The sequence below is a fragment of the Ranitomeya imitator genome, chromosome 1 (assembly GCF_032444005.1).
Source record: "Ranitomeya imitator isolate aRanImi1 chromosome 1, aRanImi1.pri, whole genome shotgun sequence".
Lineage (NCBI taxonomy): Eukaryota > Metazoa > Chordata > Amphibia > Anura > Dendrobatidae > Ranitomeya > Ranitomeya imitator.
Window position 1 is genome coordinate 695,270,346 of NC_091282.1, and position 23,166 is coordinate 695,293,511.

Consider the following 23,166-nt stretch of genomic DNA (forward strand, 5'->3'; position numbering starts at 1 on the left):
GTCGCCATGGCAACCATTATGACATCTACGTCGATACTGTGCCCGTCGCTGAATCAGAGACGCGGGATGTCTACGTCCTTTATGACATCATCGTCGCTGTGCCCGTTGCTGATTGGTCGAGGCCTGGCGGCCTCGACCAATCAGAGACGCGGGATGTCTATGTCCTTTATGACATCATCGTCGCTGTGCCCGTTGCTGATTGGTCGAGGCCTGGCGGCCTCGACCAATCAGAGACGCGGGATTTCTACGTTGATGCTGTGCCAGTCTCTGATTGGTCGAGGCCTGGCGGCCTCGACCAATCAGAGAGCCGGGATTTCCAGGACAGACAGACAGACAGACGGAAAAACCCTTAGGCAATTATATATATAGATATATATATATATATCAGGATGGGGGAGCCCTGGTCAAAAATCTTTCATCGGGGCCCATCAGATACTCGCTGTGCCACTGACTATAAGTAGTTTAGAAAATTGATGACAGTAATGTTTTAATATAGATTATAGTGAATGTTCTGGGACCCAAATTGTGATTTTTGTTCAGGACTTCAGATTTAGTCGGTGATTGCCATTGACTTCTACTACTACTAAAGTTTGGAGCGGTTTCCTACTGTAAAACGCCTGGAGAACTGCACAGTCACTAATTTTAAAATCTGAAGCATATTAAAACCTAGACGTATGAAGCAGAAAAGTAATTTTACAATAGAAAGGAATAGAAAGGATCTTTTCAAGTGATTTTTATTTATTTTATTTAGCGGACCAGACTCTGTGAAAACCTCAGTGTGCACATGCCCTAACGGCTGAATGTACCCAATACGTCAAATAAATATATGAAAATTGACAGAAAAAAAAATGTGCATAGCAACCATAAAGATTCTGGTTGTTATGGGCTCCAAGACTAGAACTGCTTGTAGCCATAAATATAGGTTGCGTAAAAGCAGCCAATCACTGCTCCGCGTTCCAGTCAGAAGCGTGAAAGCCACGCCCCTTCTTTATGATTGGCTACCACTGTTCTGGCGCGTTTTTCCTACGTCAGTTCCGGTTGGTGTGTGAAACTGCTGTCACGCCGGGTCGCCAGCTCATTTTTTTTCGGCTGCTCTGTAACCCGGACGTGATACTCGGGCCGAGTTGGGCGGACAAGATGGCGGTAGCTGTGCGCACTTTGCAAGATCAACTGGAAAAGGCGAAGGAGAGTCTGAAAAACGTGGACGAAAATATCCGGAAATTGACCGGCCGTGACCCTAACGATGCGAGGTAAGGAGGCCGCTGTGCCGGGGAGGTGTGCTCCGTGTGACGGGTGCAGACGGAAGGCGCGTGGTCCGGGCGTCCATAGAAATACTGGTGTGTGCCTCCTGCTGCTCCCCGCCACCGTCCAGCATGACCGTGGCTGCAGTCCTGGGGCTCACTGTGCCGCGCCCTTCAGTCCTTCCAATTATTTCTGTCACTGTTTCCAAGCCGTTGTTCTCTGTTATCAGCCAAAGGGAGGGTGCTCAATGCCGTTTTTATACCTCTTCGTATGCAGCATGCTACAGTTGGCAGCGTATTTTTCACGCCGTACACCCATTCAAGTGAATGGGTGCATTCAAAATTTCGGACTGCAGTCAGATGTCATCCGAGTTCAGTCTGGTGTATACCCCAAGACAGGCAATGGAGAGATTAATTCCTCCTTCTCACCTGTGAGAGGATTGGATCACAGTAAAATAACACTCTGCTCATCTTCGCAGCATAGTTTGAGCCAACGTGTTTTCTGAGCAAAAAATCTTAATCATGGTCGAAACGCATTGGTTTTGCTAACTGAGCTTCCCTTTTTTATTGAACATCTGGGTTCCAACTTGTGTCAACAGTTTTAGAACGGAATAAAAAAGCGCAACGTGCAGAACTGAACAGAACCCAGACAGGACTCATAAAGGCTATGTTCACATGAAGATTACTAAAAGATGGCATTTTTTAATGCAAATTTTAAAGCAAAAGCAATGAGGTGTCAAAAATCTCATGCACACTTTTCCTTCTGACTGAATTTGAGAACTGCCACATTTTTTTTTTAATCTGCAGCTTGTCAATTCTTTCGGTGATTTAACAGCATTTTTTCTCCCATTTAAATCAATGAGAATGTGGAAAAAAAACAACGTAACAGAACATTTTTCACCGTATTGAAGCATTTTTTTTAAAAATAAAACTAACTATGTACCGTAGACACTGCACACATGCACTCTGCATCCAAAAAGTTGCAGAAATAACACACAACAGGCTGTCTTTTTTTTTTTGGGACTTACTGCCAAGAGTAGATTTTGGCTGCAGAAAAAAAAACCATAGGTTCAATGTAGGGACTGGAAATGAAAGTACCATTGATCTGCAGGATGCTTAAAAAGGAAAATATAGCCATAAAAAACCCTATTGGAGCCTTGGCTGTGCTAATGTGTTCCTCCTTGTGCCCCAAGAAGTGACTGATAGTATTTTATTAATTCTTTTGTGTGCAGAAGATATCTATCTGCATGAGTTGATTGGATTTCTAGGGTTAGTCCAATTTGGTTGTTTACATAACACATTTCCTTTCCGATTTAAAGTGTTTTGTTTTATTAATGTTAATTCTTGTTGTTGTCTTTTTTTTTTTGCTAAGTTGTTGTTAAAACACCAAACACCTATAGTACCACATTTACACATGAAGGTTTCTTATCACAAAAGCGATTGTTTGTTCTGTCCGAGAGAGTTCAATCAATTGTATTCCCACTGATGTCTAGAGGGAAAGGGGCCTAGATGCTGTACCCCTGCTGATGTAGAAAGCATCTAGACAACACCTATTAGTGTTTTAAAATTAAGAACCTTGTTATAGTGTTTTGTATTAACACTAGTGATATTTTCTAGACTGATACCAACAAGGCGGATGACTGTCACAGGCGCAAATGCGATTGGAGGTAGAGGCCGTGGTGGCATTGTGCTACGGTAATTATTTTTTTAACCATATTAATAGTTTTGTATGAAGATATACTTTCCTTTTTTGTTAATTTTTGTCATGTTTTTATTTTGTAGTTGCTGCTGTATTGTTCATTATTACTTACAAAGATGTGGATGTTATAATGAATAAATTATCGTAATTGTGTAAAAAACAAAAAAAAAACACTTAGCTTGTTATTCTGGCGCAGAGCATTAAGGTCCCCATACACATTAAATAATGTTGACCGAATCCTCCTATAGCCACGTGTTTGGCCTATGATTTTATGTATATGGGGCACCTGTCAGTGGATGGTCGGGAGAGATGTCAGCCACACGTGTCCAATTTTCGGACTGCCGATCGCATTGCTTTCCCGGAGATGAGCCACCGCCCGAAGTAACAGCCAGCAGCTCTTATGAACAATACAGGAAGGCGCGGCTGAGCGATTTCTCCTGTATATGGCCAAAACCCAGCTCGTGTATGGCCAGCCTTTTTCACACTTCAGTCTTTTTGTTTCCGTCAAAAATCCGTCGTTATGTGGAAAAAAAACAAAAAAACGGATCCAACAAATGTTGCTGCTGGATCAGTTTTTTTTCTCATAGACTTGTATTAGCGACAGATTGTGACGGATGGCATTGCGATGGATCCGTCGTAAAGTCTGTGTCCGTCGCCCTGAGACAACGGATATAGTAACATTTTTTTGGGTACGCCGAAAAGGCACAGAATCCATCGCTGTCCGTCAAAAGACGGAATCCAGCGTTTGTTTTTTTTTTTTTTTAAACTGTGCATGCCTGGAAGAATTTCTATTCCTGTAATGTAGAAAATCCATTCAGGAATCTTTGTCTTTTCAACACTTTGATGGATTTTGACTGATTCTAAAAAAAAAAAATGTGTGAAAGAGGCCTTAGTGGTGCTATGAGTAGCAGAAGGATTTAATGAACACCAAAAAGCTGACCCCATACTATTTTGGCAAGCTTGTCCTGAATTGTCTGTATTATTCATATTCTAGCATATAGCTGAAATATGTATGCAAGCCCATCGTCATTTTTAGATAGCCTCGATCACATTTATATCCACACATTACTAATGTTTAGTATAATAATTCTCTGTGCAAAGAACACTTTATTATCAGTAGCACATCCTGTTAATAGGGGATGATGTGCTACCGAGAACAATGAATTTTAAGCTTGCTCATTACTACAAGAATTTTGCTGGTTAGGCATATTGCTAGCCTGCTTACGATGTGTTTACATGTTTTTCTTGCACGTTGTTTTACTGCAGTTTTCTGAAATCGCTGCAAAAAAAAATCTGCTACAATAAAATGGAGTGCTTGAATGTAGGATTACAGTCTGATAAATGAGGAGATAAACACAGTTCTCAAATCTGTTTATCTAAATAGACTGAAGAATATCATTGACTTAGATTAAAGTTTGTTGAGTTTTGTCATGGTGTCAGGTGTGGGTGTTGCATGAAGTGCTAAGCTTTGCTATCAAACCTCTTTGTTGTGTGTTAAATATTGTGATATGTTCTTCTCTGTAGGCGTGGACTCTCAGATGGAGGAGGAGGACCCCCAGCCAAACAACGGGACTATGAGGGTGCACTGAGCAGGTAAAACACTTTTTTTTTTTTTCACGTACTGTATATTTGGTAATTCGTGATCGCCCGACATGTTACATTTTGTTCATAATGTAGTTGTGGGCAATTTGTTAGGAAATATACAAGCATGTCACTGTGCCCCCCTTTATAAAGCTAAATTTCCCTTCCATGGAATATACTATGGCATATAAATCTAGAAATTACAAAGATAAACAATTTTACTTGAGCTTGCAATTTTGTTAAAAAATATTTCAGGCTGGGTGGAGAGCGTCGGCAGAGGAGAGAGTCGCGCCAGGAAAGTGACGCTGAGGAAGAGGATGATAAGAAGGTAAGTGTTTGACATTTACCGTATATACTCGAGTATAAGCCGACCCGAGTATAAGCCGACCCCCCTAATTTTGCCACAAAAAACTGGGAAAACTTATTGACTCGAGTATAAGCCTAGGGTGGAAATGCAGCATTTACCGGTGAATTTCAAAAATAAAAATAGATCATTATTTCCCCATAGCTGTGCCATATAGTGCTCTGCACCGTTCATATTTCCCCATAGGTGTGAACCATATAGTGCTCTGCACCGTTCATTGTGCCCCCTAGCTGTGCCATATACGGTGCTCTGCACCGTTCATTGTGCCCCATAGATGTGCCATATACGGTGCTCTGCACCGTTCACTGTGCCCCATAGCTGTGCCATATACGGTGCTCTGCACCGTTCACTGTGCCCCATAGCTGTGCTGTGCCATATACGGTGCTCTGCACCGTTCACTGTGCCCCATAGCTGGGCCATATACGGTGCTCTGCACCGTTCACTGTGCCCCATAGCTGTGCTGTGCCATATACGGTGCTCTGCACCGTTCACTGTACCCCATAGCTGTGCTGTGCCATATACGGTGCTCTGCACCGTTCACTGTACCCCATAGCTATGCTGTGCCATATACGGTGCTCTGCACCGTTCACTGTGCCCCATAGCTGGGCCATATACGGTGCTCTGCACCGTTCACTGTGCCCCATAGCTGTGCTGTGCCATATACGGTGCTCTGCACCGTTCACTGTGCCCCATAGCTGTGCTGTGCCATATACGGTGCTCTGCACCGTTCACTGTGCCCCATAGCTGGGCCATATACGGTGCTCTGCACCGTTCACTGTGCCCCATAGCTGTGCTGTGCCATATACGGTGCTCTGCACCGTTCACTGTACCCCATAGCTGTGCTGTGCCATATACGGTGCTCTGCACCGTTCACTGTGCCCCATAGCTGTGCTGTGCCATATACGGTGCTCTGCACCGTTCACTGTGCCCCATAGCTGTGCTGTGCCATATACGGTGCTCTGCACCGTTCACTGTGCCCCATAGCTGTGCTGTGCCATATACGGTGCTCTGCACCGTTCACTGTGCCCCATAGCTGTGCTGTGCCATATACGGTGCTCTGCACCGTTCACTGTGCCCCATAGCTGTGCTGTGCCATATACGGTGCTCTGCACCGTTCACTGTGCCCCATAGCTGTGCTGTGCCATATACGGTGCTCTGCACCGTTCACTGTGCCCCATAGCTGTGCTGTGCCATATACGGTGCTCTGCACCGTTCACTGTGCCCCATAGCTGTGCTGTGCCATATACGGTGCTCTGCACCGTTCACTGTGCCCCATAGCTGTGCTGTGCCATATACGGTGCTCTGCACCGTTCACTGTGCCCCATAGCTGTGCTGTGCCATATACGGTGCTCTGCACCGTTCACTGTGCCCCATAGATGTTCCACATAAATTTGTGCCGCCGCTGCCGCAATAAAGAAAAAAAAACACATACTCACCTCCCTTGATTGCAGCTCCCGGCGTCTCGTTCCGGCGCCTCCATCTTCCCGGCGTCTCTGCTCTGACTGATCAGGCAGAGGGCGCCGCGCACACTGTATGCGTCATCGCGCCCTCTGCCTGAACAGTCAGAGAGCAGAGACGCCGGGAAGATGGAGGCGCCGGCCGGGAAGATGGATCGGCGCCCGGCGGCTGGAACGAGGACAGGTGAATATAACATACTCACCTAGTCCTGGCGATCCTCGCGCTGTCCCCTCCTGTCTTCGGTGCCGCAGCTCTTCCTGTCAGCGGTCACCGGCACCGCTGATTAGAGAAATGAATAGGCGGCTCCGCCCCTATGGGAGGTGGAGCCGCTTATTCATTTCTGTAATGAGCGGTCCCACGTGACCGCTGAAGAGAGGAAGAAACTGCAGCGCCGAAGACCGTGGGACGGCAGGGACAGCGCGAGGATCGCTGGGACTAGGTAAGTATACCTCAGCGCCCTCACCCCCTCACCCGCCGACCCCACCGCTACCGTGACTCGAGTATAAGCCGAGGGGGGCACTTTCAGCCCAAAAATTTGGGCTGAAAATCTCAGCTTATACTCGAGTATATACGGTAATTGGTAATGAAGTAAAAACCTGTAGCTTATTATGAATATATCAACTGAATTGTGTTTTGTCATTTAACAGCCAGCGTTGCAATCCTCTGTTGTTGCTACCTCCAAAGAACGAACACGCCGAGATCTCATACAGGATCAGAACATGGATGAGAAAGGAAAACAAAGGTAGAATATTTGATTTGTTAGTAATAACAGGGACGTCCATGTACATGGCTATTGCATATACAATTCTAAAACTTGATTATTGCATAGAGAAATATTACCATGCACTAAGCAACATGGCAAGATCAGGTAAAAATAATTATGTCACAGTGCAAAATAATACATGTGATGATTAGAGATGAGCGGTATTCTAGTCGAACTGTTCGCCAATTTCAAATTCGAGCTGTTTTGGGCGGTGTTCGAGTCGTTCGACGAACCCCAACAATTTGCTTAAAATTCGTCTGTTCAAGTTTCTGTTCGTTCACCAAAAGCCTCGCTTGATTTGCACATTAAAACTGTTTATCATTGTTAATAGGCTGTCTCGGTGTTTAGTGGGCAGGGGGGGAATAGTACTGTGCTGAAATAACGCCGATATCCATTTTTTTTTTTTCCTTTCCCGCATTTACAGTGGGGCGGTGCAGTCTCTCAGCCTATCAGCAGTGCGCGCACACACACAGCAATGTGCATGTGATGCACACAAGCAAGGGCATGTGTCATTGGCTGTGTATGTCACATGTCCTCCTTGCCCTATAAGAACCAGCCATTTGCCCCATCGCCACCATTTCCTCACTGCTGCAGCTTAGTGTTAGACGGCACCGCTGCTGCTGTGGGCGCTATACAGACTAAGGCCGGCGTCACACTAGCGGGGCAATAACCATGGACCAGGTTATTAAGATCTGCCCTCAGTCACTAGTCACGACTAGCTTTCCCACTCTGGCGGAGAAAATATATATGTGTCTCACTGGTATATATGTCTTAGGGGTACTTCCGTCTGTCTGTCTGTCCTTCTGTCACGGATATTCATTGGTCCTGGCCTCTGTCTATCATGGGAATCCAAGTTGCTGATTGGTCGCCGCAAAACAGCCATGACCAATCAGCGACGGGCACAGTCCGGAAGAAATCCTCTTCTATTTTCCACCAACATAGAAGAGGATTCTTTACTGTTAGGGCAGTGAGAATCTGGAATTGCTTGCCTGAGGAGGTGGTGATGGCGAACTCAGTCGAGGGGTTCAAGAGAGGCCTGGATGTCTTCCTGGAGCAGAACAATATTGTATCATACAATTATTAGGTTCTGTAGAAGGACGTAGATCTGGGTATTTATTATAATGGAATATAGGCTGAACTGGATGGACAAATGTCTTTTTTCGGCCTTACTAACTGTTACTATGTTACTATGTAAAATGGCCGCTCCATACTCCCCGCAGTCAGTTGCCGGTGCCCGCTCCCCGTAGTCTGTGTCCCCGGCGCTCCGCTCCCCGCACGCTCCATACTCTCCTCCAGTCACCGCTAACACAGGGTTAATGCCGGCGGTAACGCATTCCGTTACCGCCGCTATTAACCCTGTGTTCCCAACCTTTTACTATTGATGCTGCCTATGCGGCATCAATAGTAAAAATGTCATGTTAAAAATAATAATAAAAAAACCTGTTATGCTCACCCTCCGCCGCCTTTCTCACTCCTCTCCATGCTCCCAGCACTGCTCCATTGCATGCGGCAGGTTCCGCTTCCGTCCCAGGGCTGGTGTGGGACAAGGACGGTCGGTCATGTGACCGCGACGTCATCATAGGTCCTGCTCACACCAGCCTTGGGACGGGACCGCAAGCTGCCGCTTGCAATTGAGCGGTGCCGGGAGCGTGGAGAGTAGCGAGAAAGGCGGCAGAAGGGTTAGTATAGCAGGACTTCAACGGGCTATAGGTGAGTATATGTTTTTTTTGTTTTGTTTTTTTTTAAAGTCTCTATACTACGTGGCTCTGTGCTGGGCAATATACTACGTGGCTCTGCTATATACTACGTGGCTGGGCAATATACTACGTATATATATATTTGAGACCATGGATCCATTGTATGTCCGTTTTGCAAACCTGCGAGAAAATCTCGCAGTACGGATGCCATACGGATTACATACGGAGGATGACATGCGCAAAATACGCTGACACAGCCTGCCTACGGATGAAATACGGATCACTATTTTGGGAACATTTCTGCGTATTACGGCTGTAAAAATGGACCGTATTTTCATACGCTGAGTTTTTTTTTTTTTTTGTTTTTTTTTTTTGGAGCGAATTGTCAAATACGTTTAGGGAGTCGGGACTAGTTGTATAGTTGTAATATCAGCCCTTTTCAGGGTAGGGTACAGCAGTTCATAGCACTGTTTGCCAGGCATGTCTGTGCCAGTGCTGTGCAAGTGTTTGTCACAGCATTTGGTGTAATCTAGCTCAGCCAATCCTTTAGGGCTAGTAGCATTGTCTGATAGTCATCTGAGTAGCCCGCCTGTAAAGCTAGCTACACCGCCTGTGTATCTCAATTTTTACTGCATCTAACCCAGTTATTAGTCTTGGGCCTAGTACCACAGTTTGGCCACTCGGTTCTGCTCGGTTTTCATCCATTGGTTGTTGTGCCAACAACTAAAGATACAGAGTTGCCAATTAGTTAAGCACTAAAATGAGTGGCTAAAGGCCTGCTGCTGGTGGAAAGGGGAATATGCGTGTTGGAAAGGGGAAAAAAAAGGTTGTGTCCATGGGGTAGGTGGTCAAGCAACAGTAACATCTGCAGAAAAAAAGACCATCTTCCAGCCAAAGTAAGATGCCTACTTTTCGTGGACAATCTGATATGATCCCTTTCTTACGACCATCTCTACAAGCATCGCTACAAATTCCAGATGAGGCACAAAAACAGCAGGTGCTTGAACGGATATCAAGTGCTTGTTCAAGTGGGCTCTCCTCCATGTCAACTTCAACATCACAACTACTCCAATCCTCAGAGTTGTCACCCCAATCACACTTGCTTCCTCACAGCTCCCAAGTCTCCAGCTGACCGTCTGAGCATGGGGGAACACAGATGGTTGAGTCTGCAGAGCTGTTTACGCATACTATAGCCTGGGAATCAGAGGTCCGCTCCAGAGCTTCTGTGAATCCAGACTATGAAATGATCTGCACTGATGCCCAGAATCTTTGTGAGTTGGATCCAGGCCCAGATGAAGAAGGTTCTGAGCATAATGTAGACCCTCGTTCCCAAACTGTAACTTCTGTTGGTGGAGACAATGAAGAAGATGATGATGAGACTGAGATACCTGATTGGAACGAAAACTTGGCTTTTCGGTCAGGGCAGGAAGAGGTTGGCACTGAGGACGACGGGTGTGAGAACACACAGGATGATGATGACGAGGTTGTAGACCCCACTTACTGTCAACCCCCAGTCCGCCAGTTCATGAGGTCAGCAGAGGAGGATGCTAGTGACGAGTCTGAGGACGAGGTAAGGTTGCGCCTTCCTGGACAGAGACGGAGTACTGGAAGCACGTCAACAACTGCATCCTCAACCCCAACTGTGCCTCAGACCAGAAGTCGTGGTGGCTCTTCAGGTCGCACGAGCTCTAAGCCTTGCATAGCCTGGGCATTTTTTGACATCGCAAAGGATGACCAAACTCATGTTGTCTGTAAGATTTGTCAACAAAATCTCAGTAGATGCCAAAAAATGACTAGCTTGAATACTTCATGCATGAACCGTCACATGGATATGAAGCATAAGTTGCAGTGGGAAGCTCACTGTGCTACAATGCGGCCTAGTGGGCCGGGTCAACCACCGTCTGCCCCATCAAGTGCATCCGCGTCCTCTTCATCCTCTGTGACTGTGGGGACAGCAGTCGCACATGGTTTTGGATGCACACCTTCCACCTCTTTACCCGCAACAGCCAGTGTGATTGGTAGGTCGTCAGGACATTTGCAAGTGGAAACACCTGCTGGTGTTGAGCGCTCTCTCGACATCGACACCACATTTTGATCAAGGCAACATAACATCTCCACCTGCACATTCCTCACAGACCAGCAGTTTGTCCGGGGACACCCTACTCAACTCTGTCTAAGCACGGCAGCCAGCCCTCAGTAAAAGACCATTTCCTCCTAGCCATGACAAAGCTAAGAGGTTGAATTTCTCCATCTGCAAGCTGTTGGCTACAGAAATGCTGCCTTTCCGCCTGGTGGACACAGGATTTTCGAGACCTTATGTCCGTCGCAGTGCCCCAGTACCAGATGCCCAGTCGCCACTACTTCTCAAAGAAAGCTGTGCCTGCGCTACACCAGCATGTTGCACACAAAATCACCGCTTCCTTGAGAAACTCTGTGTGACAGGGTGCATTTCACCACAGACACTTGGACGAGTAGACATGGACAGGGGCATTACATGTCGGTGACTGGGCACTGGGTAACTACGGTGACATCAGGAGAAGGGGCTGCTGTCCAAGTCTTGTTGTCCCCACGAGTTGCTCGACGATCCTCTGTATCTAGAAGTTCCTCCACTGCTTCTGCCTCCTCAACCTCCTCTCGGTCCTCCACCTGCACCCAAAGCCTGTCTGGTAATGCCACCCGCGTTGTAACTGGGCAGAAGGAATCCTGCACACCTCACTATGCTGTCACCAGGGCTCAACGGCATCAGGCAGTGTTTACATTGAAATGTCTGGGAAATGTGAGTCACACAGCTGAGGAGTTGTGGTCAGCTCTGGAGACCGAGTTCCATCAATGGTTGTCTCCACTCAACCTGCAGCCAGGGAAGGCAGTGTGTGACAATGCTGCAAACCTGGGTGCGGCCCTTCGTCGGGGCAATGTCACACACGTGCCTTGTATGGCTCACGTTTTGAACCTGGTTGTCCAGCAATTTTTATCCCACTATCCAGGACTAGATGGGCTTCTGCAGAGGGCACGGTCGCTGTGTGCTCACTTCCGTCGTTCGCATCCTGCAGCTCGACGACTTGCATCTCTACAGAAGTCGTTGGGCCTGCCAGTTCACCGGTTGAAATGCGATGTGCCCACACGGTGGAATTCAACTCTGCACGTGTTGCAGCGACTGTGGCATCAACGTCGAGCCCTGGTGCAATACGTTATGACGTATAGCCTGGGCCAACGAGATCAAGAGGTGGGGCAAATCACGCTGCAGGAGTGGTCTCAGATCAGGGACCTATGCACCCTTCTGCACAGTTTTGAAATAGCGACGAAGATGTTTAGTGCTGACGATGCCATTATCAGCATGACCATTCCGGTGATTTACATGCTGGGGCACACCTTACAGTGTTCGGAGTGAGGTGGTGGAGCTAGAGGAGGAGGAACACGAGTCGTCGTATGTGGAAGGGATCATATCTCCAAGGTCTAGAAGGTTGGCAGCACCAAGGCGGCTGGCATTGGAGGCTGGGGAAGAGGGATTACAGAGGGCGCATGGTAGCAGCCAAACTGTTGAGGAAGGTGCAGGAGGTGAGGAAGAAGTGGAGGACGAACTGGCGCTGGGCATGGAAGACTCATCAGATGAGGGAGACCTTCATCAAATTTTTGTTGTGCGAGGTTGGGGGGAGAGGGCAGACGAAGGAAGCATGATTCTCACCTCGCCACCACCAAGACAACAAGGACTTGGTCCTCCTGGATGCGCAAGACACATGAGTGCCTTCTTGCTGCACTACCTGCAACATGACCCTCGGATTGTCAGAATCCGAAGTAATGCCGACTACTGGGTTGCCACACTCTTAGATCCCCGGTACAAAAGCAAATTTGGCGAAATAATTCCTGCCATAGAAAGGGATTCACGCATGCAGGAGTATCAGCAGAGACTGTTACAGAATCTTATATCTGCTTTTCCACAAAACACTAGTGGTGCACGTAGTCAATCTGAGTTCTAACTTGCCAACCGTGGGACTATCGAGTCATCACTCAAACCGTAACAATAACCTCGTATCTGGTGGTAACAGCAATTAATCGTTTCAAGATTTTTTTTTTTTTTTTAGACCATCCTTTGCAAGGCCACAGGAGACAAGAAGCCTGTAGCACAGCCAACGCCTAGAGAGGATGGTACAAGAGTATCTCCAAGTTAACATCGATGCCATGACTGTGGAACTGGACCCTTGCTCATTTTGGGCTTCCAATATTGAAAAATGGCCCGAGCTCACCACTCACGCCTTGGAGATCTTGTCGTGCCCCACAGCCAGCGTTCTCTCTGAACATGTGTTCAGCGCTGCTGGTGGTGTGCTGACAGATAAGCGCACGCGGCTGTCCAATGACAATGTAGACAGACTAACGTTCATCAAGATGAACAAATCCTGGATCCGCAAGGACTTTTCTACCCCTGTGTCATCTTGGGGAGACTAAAAGCTTGATGATTTTTGAAAATCACCTCACCAACCGTTTTAAAAAAACTCTGGCGAAATTGATGCCACTTAACTGGTGTCTGGCTGAATTTTTGGAAAAAATGGAGACTCTATATTGAGTTCCCTTGCTGTGTTTTACATGACGTTGCCATTGTTAATTCCAGGTGGGTGGGGTCATCTGCAGAGTTGTTTCCTCATACTATGGCCTGGGATTCAGAGGTCTGCTACAAAGCTTCAGTGTCTGCTAGTCAGCAGAGTAACCCACCCACCCACCGCCTGTTTACCCAAGTACTCTTTTTAACGGTATCTGGCCCAGGTAATCCTTTTGGGCCTAGTAGAATTTGGTGCTACTCAGCAGCGTACTTCACCCATGAAGCAAGCTACACCGCCTGTTTACCTAACTAATATTTTGTAACGGCATCTAGCCCAGGAAATCCTTTTGGACCTAGTAGCAATTTCTGCTACTCAGCAGAGTACCCCACCCATGAAGCAAGCTACACCGCGTTCTTTCTTAATCTAACCCCTCGGCTCTGGGGTGTCCACTTTCCCTCCAGCTCTCTCCTTCTCGCAGGTGGACTACCGCGTGTTTTTCACACTGTGGCGAATCTTTTGGGCCCAGGCATAAGAAGTCGTTGAGGTAATGGATAATATGTGCCGCCTTACAAACGTCCATGACGACACATTCGAGGAAGCAACTAAACGCCTCAAATAGTGAGCAGGATATGGAGCACCCCATGGGCAAACAGCGATCTATGTAGTATGCTCCTTCACAGAAGCAGCCCAATGGGAGGACACTATTCGGAGGAACAGGTAGTAACGCCCCCTCAATGTCTGTTTTGGCCATTAGGGTGCCCCTTACCAACTTCTTGACCCGCCTGATTGCCTCGTCAAAGGAGGTACAGTACATAGTACTGTACTTGGTTCCGCGTCGATGTTGTCGTTTACTGACCCGCCCCTTGGATATGACAAATGGTGGATTAGTCTGAATGTATTGGGTTCATTTTTTGGCACAACTCCCAACGGGTGTACCACTACATCTTCTAAGGAAAGTGTTCTGAATGAACCCGCCGCCATTTTACCTACAAATATATATTTTTTTTTTTTTGTCAAGACGTCTGGGTGTTGGTAGAGTGAATTTACATTTTTACTCCAGCCTTTCTTGATTTTAGAAGGGCATGACATGCCTATATCTGTGTCTCCTCCTCCTTTTACGCCTCCACCTCTTTTCTTTTCGCATGACTATATGTGGTTGTGCCTTTTCCATGTGTTTTTGTGTCTTCTGAGCAGTTTGTCAGCTTTTGGACACCTTTTAAGGTGTTTTCTATGTGTTTTCCATGTGTTTGTATGTGTTTGTTTGCCTGCCATTGGTTTCAATGGGGTTCGACGACTGTTTTTTTTTTTTAGGCTGAAATTGCCCCTCTCTGCTTATACTCGAGTCATTCCAAGGGGTCAGCAGGGGAGGGTGAGCGGCAGCTGTCTAATAATACTCAGCTGCTCCTGGCGCGGTCCCTGGACATCCCTGGTTCTCCGGGCGCTGACAGCTTCTTCCTGTATTGAGCGGTCACATGGTACCGCTCATTACAATAATGAATATAGACCTGACTCCACTCCCATAGGGGTGGAGCTGAATATTCATTATACTCGGCTTATACTCGGGTCGGCTTATGCTCTAGTATAATACGGTATATATACCGTATATACTCGAGTATAAGCCGACTCCCTCCCCAAAATTTTGCCACAAAAAAACTGAAAACTTAAAGGGAACCTGTCACCCCGAAAATCGCGGGTGAGGTAAGCCCACCGGCATCAGGGGCTTATCTGCAGCATTCTGTAATGCTGTAGCTAAGCCCCTGATGTTACCTGAAAGAGGAGAAAAAGAGGTTATATTATACTCACCCAGGGGCGGTCCCGCTGCTGGTCTGGTCAGATGGGTGTCTCCGGTCCGCTGCGGCGCCTCCCATCTTCTTTCCATGACGTCCTCTTCTGATCTTCAGCCACGGCTCCGGCGCAGGCGTACTTTGCTCTGCCCTGTTGAGGGCAGACAAAGTACTGCAGTGCGCAGGCGCCGGGCCTCTGACCTTTCCGGCGCCTGCGCACTGCAGTACTATCCTCTGCCCTCAAGACGGCAGAGCAAAGTACGCCTGCGCCGGAGCCGTGGCTGAAGATCAGAAGAGGACGTCATGGAAAGAAGATGGGAGGCGCCGCAGCGGACTGGAGACACCCATCTGACCAGACCAGCAGCGGGACCGCCCGTGGGTGAGTATAATCTAACGTCTTTTTCTCCTCTTTCAGGCAACATCAGGGGCTTATCTACAGCATTACAGAATGCTGTAGATAAGCCCCTGATGCCGGTGGGATTACCTCACCCGCGATTTTCGGGGTGACAGGTTCCCTTTAATGACTCGAGTATAAGGCTAGGGTGGGAAATGCAGCAGCTACCGGTAAATGTCAAAAGTAAAAATAGATACCAATAAAAGTAAAATTAACTGAGACATCAGTAGGTTGTGTTTTTGAATATCCATATTGAATCAGGAGCCCCATATAATGCTCCATAAAGTTTGATGGCCCCATAAGATGCTCCATATTAAAATATACCCCATATAATCCTGCATAAAGGTTAATAATGGCCCCATAAGATGCTCCATAGACACATTTGCCCAATATAATGCTGCACAAATGTTGATTATGGACCCTTAAGACACACTGGTATATACTATATACAGGGGAGATGACACACAGGTATATACTATACAGGAGGAGATGACACACTGGTATATACTATATACAGGGGAGATGACATACAGGTACATACTGTATACAGGGGAGATGACACACGGGTGTATACTATATACAGGAGGAGATGACACACGTGTGTATGTATATATGTATGTATGTATACGTACGTACATAGATGACATACAGGTATATACTATAGGTATATAGAGGAGATGACATACAGCAGGTATATACTATATACAGGGGCGATGACATACAGGCATATAGTATATACAGGAGATGACATACAGGTGTATACTATATATAAGGGAGATGACAAACCTGTATATACTGAGGGGAAAATGAGAGGTGTGAGGGGGAAAATGAAAAGGCGTGATGGGAAAATAAGAGAAGTGAGGTGCTATAACTAACCACAGATATTTTACTATGCCCAGGCAACGCCAGGCTCTCCAGCTAGTTGCAGATATTTTTACTGAATGTTTTGCTTTTTTTTATTAGGCCATTTCTGCCTTTACTCTGTAATGACTTGTATATCTGACATAATAATAATTTATTTTTATATAGCGCCAACATATTCCGCAGCACTTTACATCATGTCCTAATAAGGGAATTTTATATGCAGATTGTCTTCATGACAATTCCTAAGATTTCTGCAGCTGTTTTTTTTTTTTTTTTTTTTTTTATGGTTTGAATCTCTCCTCATAACTCTTTACCAGCCCAGTCTAGTTAAAAAGTCATTGTATTATCATGTTGTCATTTCATTGATTTTGTTCCCCCCCTAGAAATCGGCGTATATTTGGCCTGTTGATGGGTACCCTTCAAAAATTCAAACAAGAATCTAATGTTTCCACAGAGAGGGTAAGTTTTTTTTATATCTTTCCCTATAGATGTGTGCATATTTAATGTAAGTATACATAAGGATGTTATGCCTGATAATGGGCAATTCCTGGTTTAACCTGATTATTATAATTTACCAATTTCTAATCTACCTACCCTGATATGAATAGTCCTTTTATTTTTTTTCTGCAAGTTAATAATCATACCATATTTAAAGAGTAACAAACGCTCCTCCTTATTCATATATAGCAGGGGCTATAACTCCCTCATCAATAGCTCTAGACACCTCCCCCGCCCCCATGGTGCTTTTCTCACGCCTGAATGTGCACACAGTGGTGTATGGATTCAATACGAAGCTTAGGCTATATATAGGGTTGATCTGCTAGCTTCGGATAAGTATGTATCTGAATGTATAGTACTTACGGAGTAGCTACATCGGTAGCCTGGAGCGCTCCCGATAATCAGCTGTTCAACACTGTTTCGCGGCTGTGTGACAGTCACAACACATATGCATGGCGAGCCTGTTTGTTGATCTCTCTATGCATGTGTTGTGACTGTCACACAGCCGCGACACATGCAGCTGCTGCAAGGAACAGCTGATTATCGGGAGCGCTCCAGGTCACTGCAACTATTCAGTAAGCACTACAGTTATTCTGATACACACTTATCCCAAGCTATTCAATCATCTCTAGCTAAGTAGTCTTACTCTGGGCTGTGTGTGCTCTTGGGCAGTTGTGCTCCTGGCTGCTGAGCTGTGCACTGCGCGGAGACTCCTGTCAATCTGCTATAGATTAAAAAATGAGGGACAAAAACCAGGAGCAAAGTTAAATTACTCTGTAAAGGTACCTTCACACTCAGCGACGCTGCAGCGATAACGACAACGATGTCGATCGCTGCAGCGTCGCTGTTTGGTTGCTGGAGAGCTGTCGCACAGACCAACGATGCCGGTAACCAGGGTAAACATCGGGCCGCGCTTAGTAACCCGATGTTTACTCTGGTTACCATCGTAAAAGTGAAAAAAACAAACACTACATACTTACCTTCCGTGTCTGTCCCTGGCGTTGTGCTTTCCTGCACTGACTGTGAGCACAGCGGCCGGTGCTTTCCGGCTGGCCGCGCTCACAGCCAGTGCAGGGAAGCAGAACGCCGGGGACAGACACGGAAGGTAAGTATGTACTGTTTTTTTTTTTTTTTTTACATTTACGCTGGTAACCAGGGTAAACATCGGTTTACTAAGCGCGGCCCTGCGCTTAGTAACCCGATGTTTGCCCTGGTTACCAGTGAAGACATCGCTGAATCGGCGTCACACACGCCGATTCAGCGATGTCTGCAGGGAGTCCAGCGACGAAATAAAGTGCTGGACTTTCTGCAGTGACCAACGACATCACAGCAGGATCCTGATTGCTGCTGCGTGTCAAACTGAACGATATCGCTATCCAGGACGCTGCAACGTCACGGATCGCTAGCGATATCGTTCAGTGTGACGGTACCTTAAGGGTAGCCAAAGATAAGATTGTCTGTTTGTTTGGGCACTGTTGATAGACCACTTACCTAGTAGATCCATGAAAAGCTGTCAAATAAGCAGCATGTGTCTAAACGGATTTCTAGTAAATATAATTAGACATACACAGTGGGTACGGAAAGTATTCAGACCCCTTTAAATTTTTCACTCTTTGTTTCATTGCAACCATTTGGTAAATTAAAAAAAAGTTCACTTTTTTCTCATTAATGTACACTCTGCACCCCATTTTGACTGGAAAAAAACAGATGTAGAAATTTTTGCAAATTTATTAAAAAGGAAAAACTGAAATATCACATGGTCATAGGTATTCAGACCCTTTGCTCAGACATTCATAGTGTGCAGAGTGTGCATTAATGAGGAAAGAAAAAAGAACTTTTTGAATTTACCAAATGGCTGCAATGGTTGAAATGGCAGTCAGAGACCCTAGAACAATTCTGTAGTATAATTTTATTATATTTTTTTGTCTTCCAGCAAAAGAGACGACAAGAAATTGAACAAAAGCTTGAAGTGCAGGCAGAGGAAGAGAAAAAACAGGTGGAAAACGAGAGGAGAGAACTTTTTGAGGAAAGGCGTGCCAAACAGACAGAGTTGCGTCTGTTAGAGCAAAAAGTTGAACTGGCACACTTGGTGAGTAATTGTACAACATCAACTTCTGGGTTTGTACATAGCGGCTTTTATTGTTTCTAATGTACTTGGTTAATTTCAGCAAGAAGAATGGAATGAACATAATGTGAAAATTGTCAAGTATATAAGAACCAAAACCAAACCCCACCTGTTCTACATACCTGGTAAATTGTTTCCACCAACTCAGAAGTTACTAGATGACTCAAAGAGAAAGATGAATGGTAAGTACATATGATCTGGGTGGTACTTAGAAGCTGAATGTAGTTTTATGGCTAATGTGGGACATTAAAAAACACCAGGAAACAGGCAGAGATGCTAACCTGCCCAGGACCTCAAAACAAATGCACTAACAGGGTGCAGTGGACCCAATTAAAGATGGCGGCTACACAGGTGCAGTAATACCGATGAGACAACTAGCTTACAATCAGGGATTGCCCGTTTGGTACACCAGTGCACAAAAAGATACTCTGAATGTGGCAATGTTTATTGTTTGTGAACATTGCCGCATACAGACTGTATCCTTTTGTGCACTGGTGTACCAAACGGCCAATCCCCTGATTGTAGGCTGGCTGTCTCATCGGTGTTAGGGTATGTTCACACGTTCCTGATTTCCATCCTTTTTTTTTTCAGGACTTTTTTAAAAAACTGCAGCTCTTGGCAGAAAACGCAGGTCCTTTTTTTGGTGCGTTTTTTGATGCGTTTTTTGATGCAGTTTTCTAGCCAGAGTCTGTGTGTTTTCTAGGAATTTTTTTAGGGTTAAAATGGCTGAAAATACCCTACCCCTAACCCTACCCCTAACCCTACCCCTAACCCTAACCCTACCACTAACCCTACCCCTAACCCTAACCCTATTCTAACCTTGGTGAAAAAAAAAAAAAATTCTTTATTTTTTTTATTGTCCCTACCTATGGGGGTGACAAAGGGGGGGGGGGGGGGGGGGTCATTTACTATTTTTTTTATTTTGATCACTGAGATAGGTTATATCTCAGTGATCAAAATGCACTTTGTAACGAATCTGCCGGCCGGCAGATTCGGCGGGCGCACTGCGCATGCGCCCGCCATTTTGCAAGATGGCGGCGCCCAGGGAGAAGACGGCCGGACGGACACCGGGAGGCCGGGTAAGTATGAGGGGGGGAGATTAGGGCACGGGGGGGGGGGGGGGGGGGGCATCGGAGCACGGGGGGGGGTGACATCGGAGCACGGGGGAGGGGCATCGGAGCATGGGGGGTGGGATCGGGGCAGCCACACTCCACCCACGCACTTCCGCCCGCTTCCCCGCACTTCCTGCTGCAGCGGTTCTGCACCACGAACCGCAATAAAACCCGCAGATCTATTTTTGATCTGCGGGTTTTACTGCGGGTTTGACCTCACAATGGAGGTCTATGGGTGCAGAACCGCTGCTGTTTTACAAAAAGAAGTGACATGGTACTTCTTTTTTACCGCAGCTAATCAGTGCGGTTTTTTTTTTTTTTCAATTCAGGACCATGTGCACAGTGGGTCCTGTTTTCCATAGGGTACAGTGTACTGTATCCTGCATGGAAAACAGCCGCGGAACCGCAGCGGCAAAACCGCTGCGTTTCCGCGGTAAAAAACGCACTGTGTGAACATGGCCTTACTGTACCTGTGTAGCCATCTTTAAATGGGTCTTCTGCACCCTGTTAGTGCATTTGTTTTGAGGCCTGGGCAGGTAAGCATCTCTGCCTGTTTCTTGGCATTTTTTTTTTTTTTTTTTTAGAGATTTTTGGAGGATTTTCAATTCCTCTTTTTGTGGGTTTGATGTTAGAATGTGGGACATTGCAGGGTAAATCATGCTACTGTCTATCATGGAGGGCTTTAATTCAATACATTTCCAGATGTTTACCACAGCTTTTTTTGCTTTTCAGGTATATTAGAAAGCAGGCGGACTGAGTTTGCCGAACAGTTAAATAGAATGGAAGCTAGGCCAAGGCGTCATTCCATGAAAGAAAAAGATCAAGAAAAGAAGCCCAATGAAGAAAACGAAGAAGCGAAGGAGGACCCAGAAGTTGGTAAGGTGGCTCGACATGAGGTAGATGAGGAGACAGGTAACCTGCCTAATGACATAGAGATGGAGGACACGTTTGAGGAAGAGAAAGATGTTAGTATTACACTACGAGATGTAGAAATAGTGCAGGAGACCACACTTATGGAAGATGGTGACGATTCTAAGGCTGAGGAAAAGATCGAGGAAGAGGGTAGAGTTGAGGTAGAGGAGCCACAGATTAGTAAGTGGGAAGAAAGTGAAACAGAGGTTAAGGAAGACCTAAAAGAAGATGATGAAAAGAGAGACATCGTGGATGATGAGGAGCAACTTGAGGCAATGGATACCAGTCAGATAAGTATTTATGAATCATGTGATGAGATTAACCATAGTAAGGAAGTGGAAAGCGAGGAGAGAGCTGATGATCAGTCAGAAAGTAAAGTTCACGAGGAACCAGAAATACAAACGACAAATGAGCCCGAGTCTGAAGTAGAAACCGAATCCACAGTAAAACAATTAAAGGGGCGAGAGCTAGAACTTATGTTTCATCCTCCAGACGATTACGAGCCCCAGACAAGGCTTGAAACACACTACAGTGTGGAAGAGGAGCCGGTGCCTGAAAAAGAGGCGATAACAACTGTAAATAATACAGAGCCCCAGTTAGAGCAGATCCAGCTGACCCCCTCCGAACACAAAGAGAAAAGGAGCAAAAGTAGAGGAAGAAACAAGAAGAAAGTAGGCAAGAGTAGGAGCCGGAGTAGTAGCAGCAGCAGTTCTAGCAGTAGCTCCAGTTCCAGCAGTAGTGGAAGCAGCTCTAGCAGCAGCAGTAGTCAAAGCAGCTCTAGCAGTAGTAGTAGCAGCAGTGGGAGCACCAGCAAGGATAGCAGTAGCAGCAGCAGTAGTAGTGAAAGTCGAAGCCGGAGCAGAGGCAGGGGCGGGCATGTAAGAGAAGAGAAACGTAGGAGAAGTGTTGAGCGGAAGCGAAGAGAGAGAGAAACAGCAGGAGCAGAGAGGAGTCACAAGTCTTCTAAAGTGAGTAGCAGAGACTCCAAAGGATCCAAGGAAAAAGGCTCGTCGAGGTCTGACCGGAAGAGGACTGTTTCCGAAGGCAACCGGTCAACCAAAAGGCCATCAAGAAATGAAAGAGACCGTAAATTGGAAAGGAAAGACAAAAGACGTTGACCAAATTATGGTCTGGACTGTAGTAGAACATGGTGCTTCCTTAACAATAGCATGGTTCTAATTGTTTTGGAAAGCACAATTTTTTTTGTTCTTTTAAACCTTTTTGCATAATTTTTGTAATTTGGTGACTTAACGAAAGTGTAAGATCAGAGATCTTCAAATAAAAACCGTAAAGGATTTTTTCCCCAGTATCTTTGAGTTTTATTTGCTAGCGTTAATTTTAACCATATTTTGTTGGTTTAAATTAAGAGAACATCATACTGAAACCCTCACCCCAACTTCTGTAGATGGACAAGTAGCCTTGTGAAAATGTAACCCTTTTTCCTTTCCTTTTTTTTTTTTTAAATATACATGTGCAGTCGTAAAATACTATTGATAACAATCATTTTTTTTCTTACATCCTTTCCCCCAAAAATCCAGTTAGTATTAGTAACATTAGTATTTTATAGGGTAGCATAGAAAGTGATATAAATGTGACATTGTTCCCCCTTATCTAATTGGAGACCACACAATAGTTCCACAGTCTGGGGGAAAAAAGTCTCTGCGTTTGGTCTGAGCAATCTCTCAGGGTGACATTCTAGTTACCAATAGGCAAGTGCTATGTGAACAGACTTAGTTTTATTTCATATTACATAATTGTAGTATGGTATAATTACATAGCCAAACTTTTGTCTGCTTTGAATGTGTTTCAACATTTTTTTTTTGTAAGACCAATTGCAATTGTTCAGCTGTTATGTGCAAATAAATGACTTTTGACTAGCATTCGGCTATTTCCATTTATTGTCAGACACAATTCTGGTTTAGGCCTCTTGGGGTCAATTTTAACTGTAGCTTCAGAGGATCTCTAGAACAGAGTAAGTTACATCAGTGGGACACTCCACACTGATAAAATGACATTTTCAAAGCAGTGGCTTATGCCATTCAATTTATATGAGAACAGTAGGCCAGCAATTGAGTGGTGGTCCATAATGATGAGCGAACGTGCTCAGATCAGGTGCTAACTGAGTGATTTCGACGTGCAGGC

At 45.7% G+C, this 23,166-nt stretch overlaps 1 protein-coding gene across 1 annotated transcript; it reads left to right on the top strand.

Moving 5' to 3' along the window:
* Positions 1–1,036: 1,036 nt before the first annotated feature.
* On the top strand, positions 1,037–22,333 carry PNN (pinin, desmosome associated protein). Its single transcript, XM_069730734.1, has 9 exons — positions 1,037–1,250; positions 2,859–2,936; positions 4,465–4,533; positions 4,777–4,849; positions 6,991–7,085; positions 16,761–16,836; positions 18,809–18,964; positions 19,044–19,182; positions 20,845–22,333. The coding sequence occupies exons 1-9, from the start codon at positions 1,138–1,140 to the stop codon at positions 22,140–22,142; spliced, it is 2,097 nt and encodes a 698-aa protein (XP_069586835.1). The 5' UTR covers positions 1,037–1,137; the 3' UTR covers positions 22,143–22,333.
* The last annotated feature ends 833 nt before the right edge of the window (positions 22,334–23,166 follow it).

What these genes read in the sequence shown, in the direction of transcription:
- PNN (XM_069730734.1), top strand. Translation starts at nt 1,138, where the DNA reads ATGGCGGTAGCTGTGCGCACTTTGCAAGATCAACTGGAAAAGGCGAAG. An exon ending in TATGAGGGTGCACTGAGCAG is followed by an intron (nt 4,534 to 4,776) that starts GTAAAACACTTT and finishes AAAATATTTCAG; the next exon opens with GCTGGGTGGAGAGCGTCGGC. An exon ending in CTCAAAGAGAAAGATGAATG is followed by an intron (nt 19,183 to 20,844) that starts GTAAGTACATAT and finishes TTTGCTTTTCAG; the next exon opens with GTATATTAGAAAGCAGGCGG.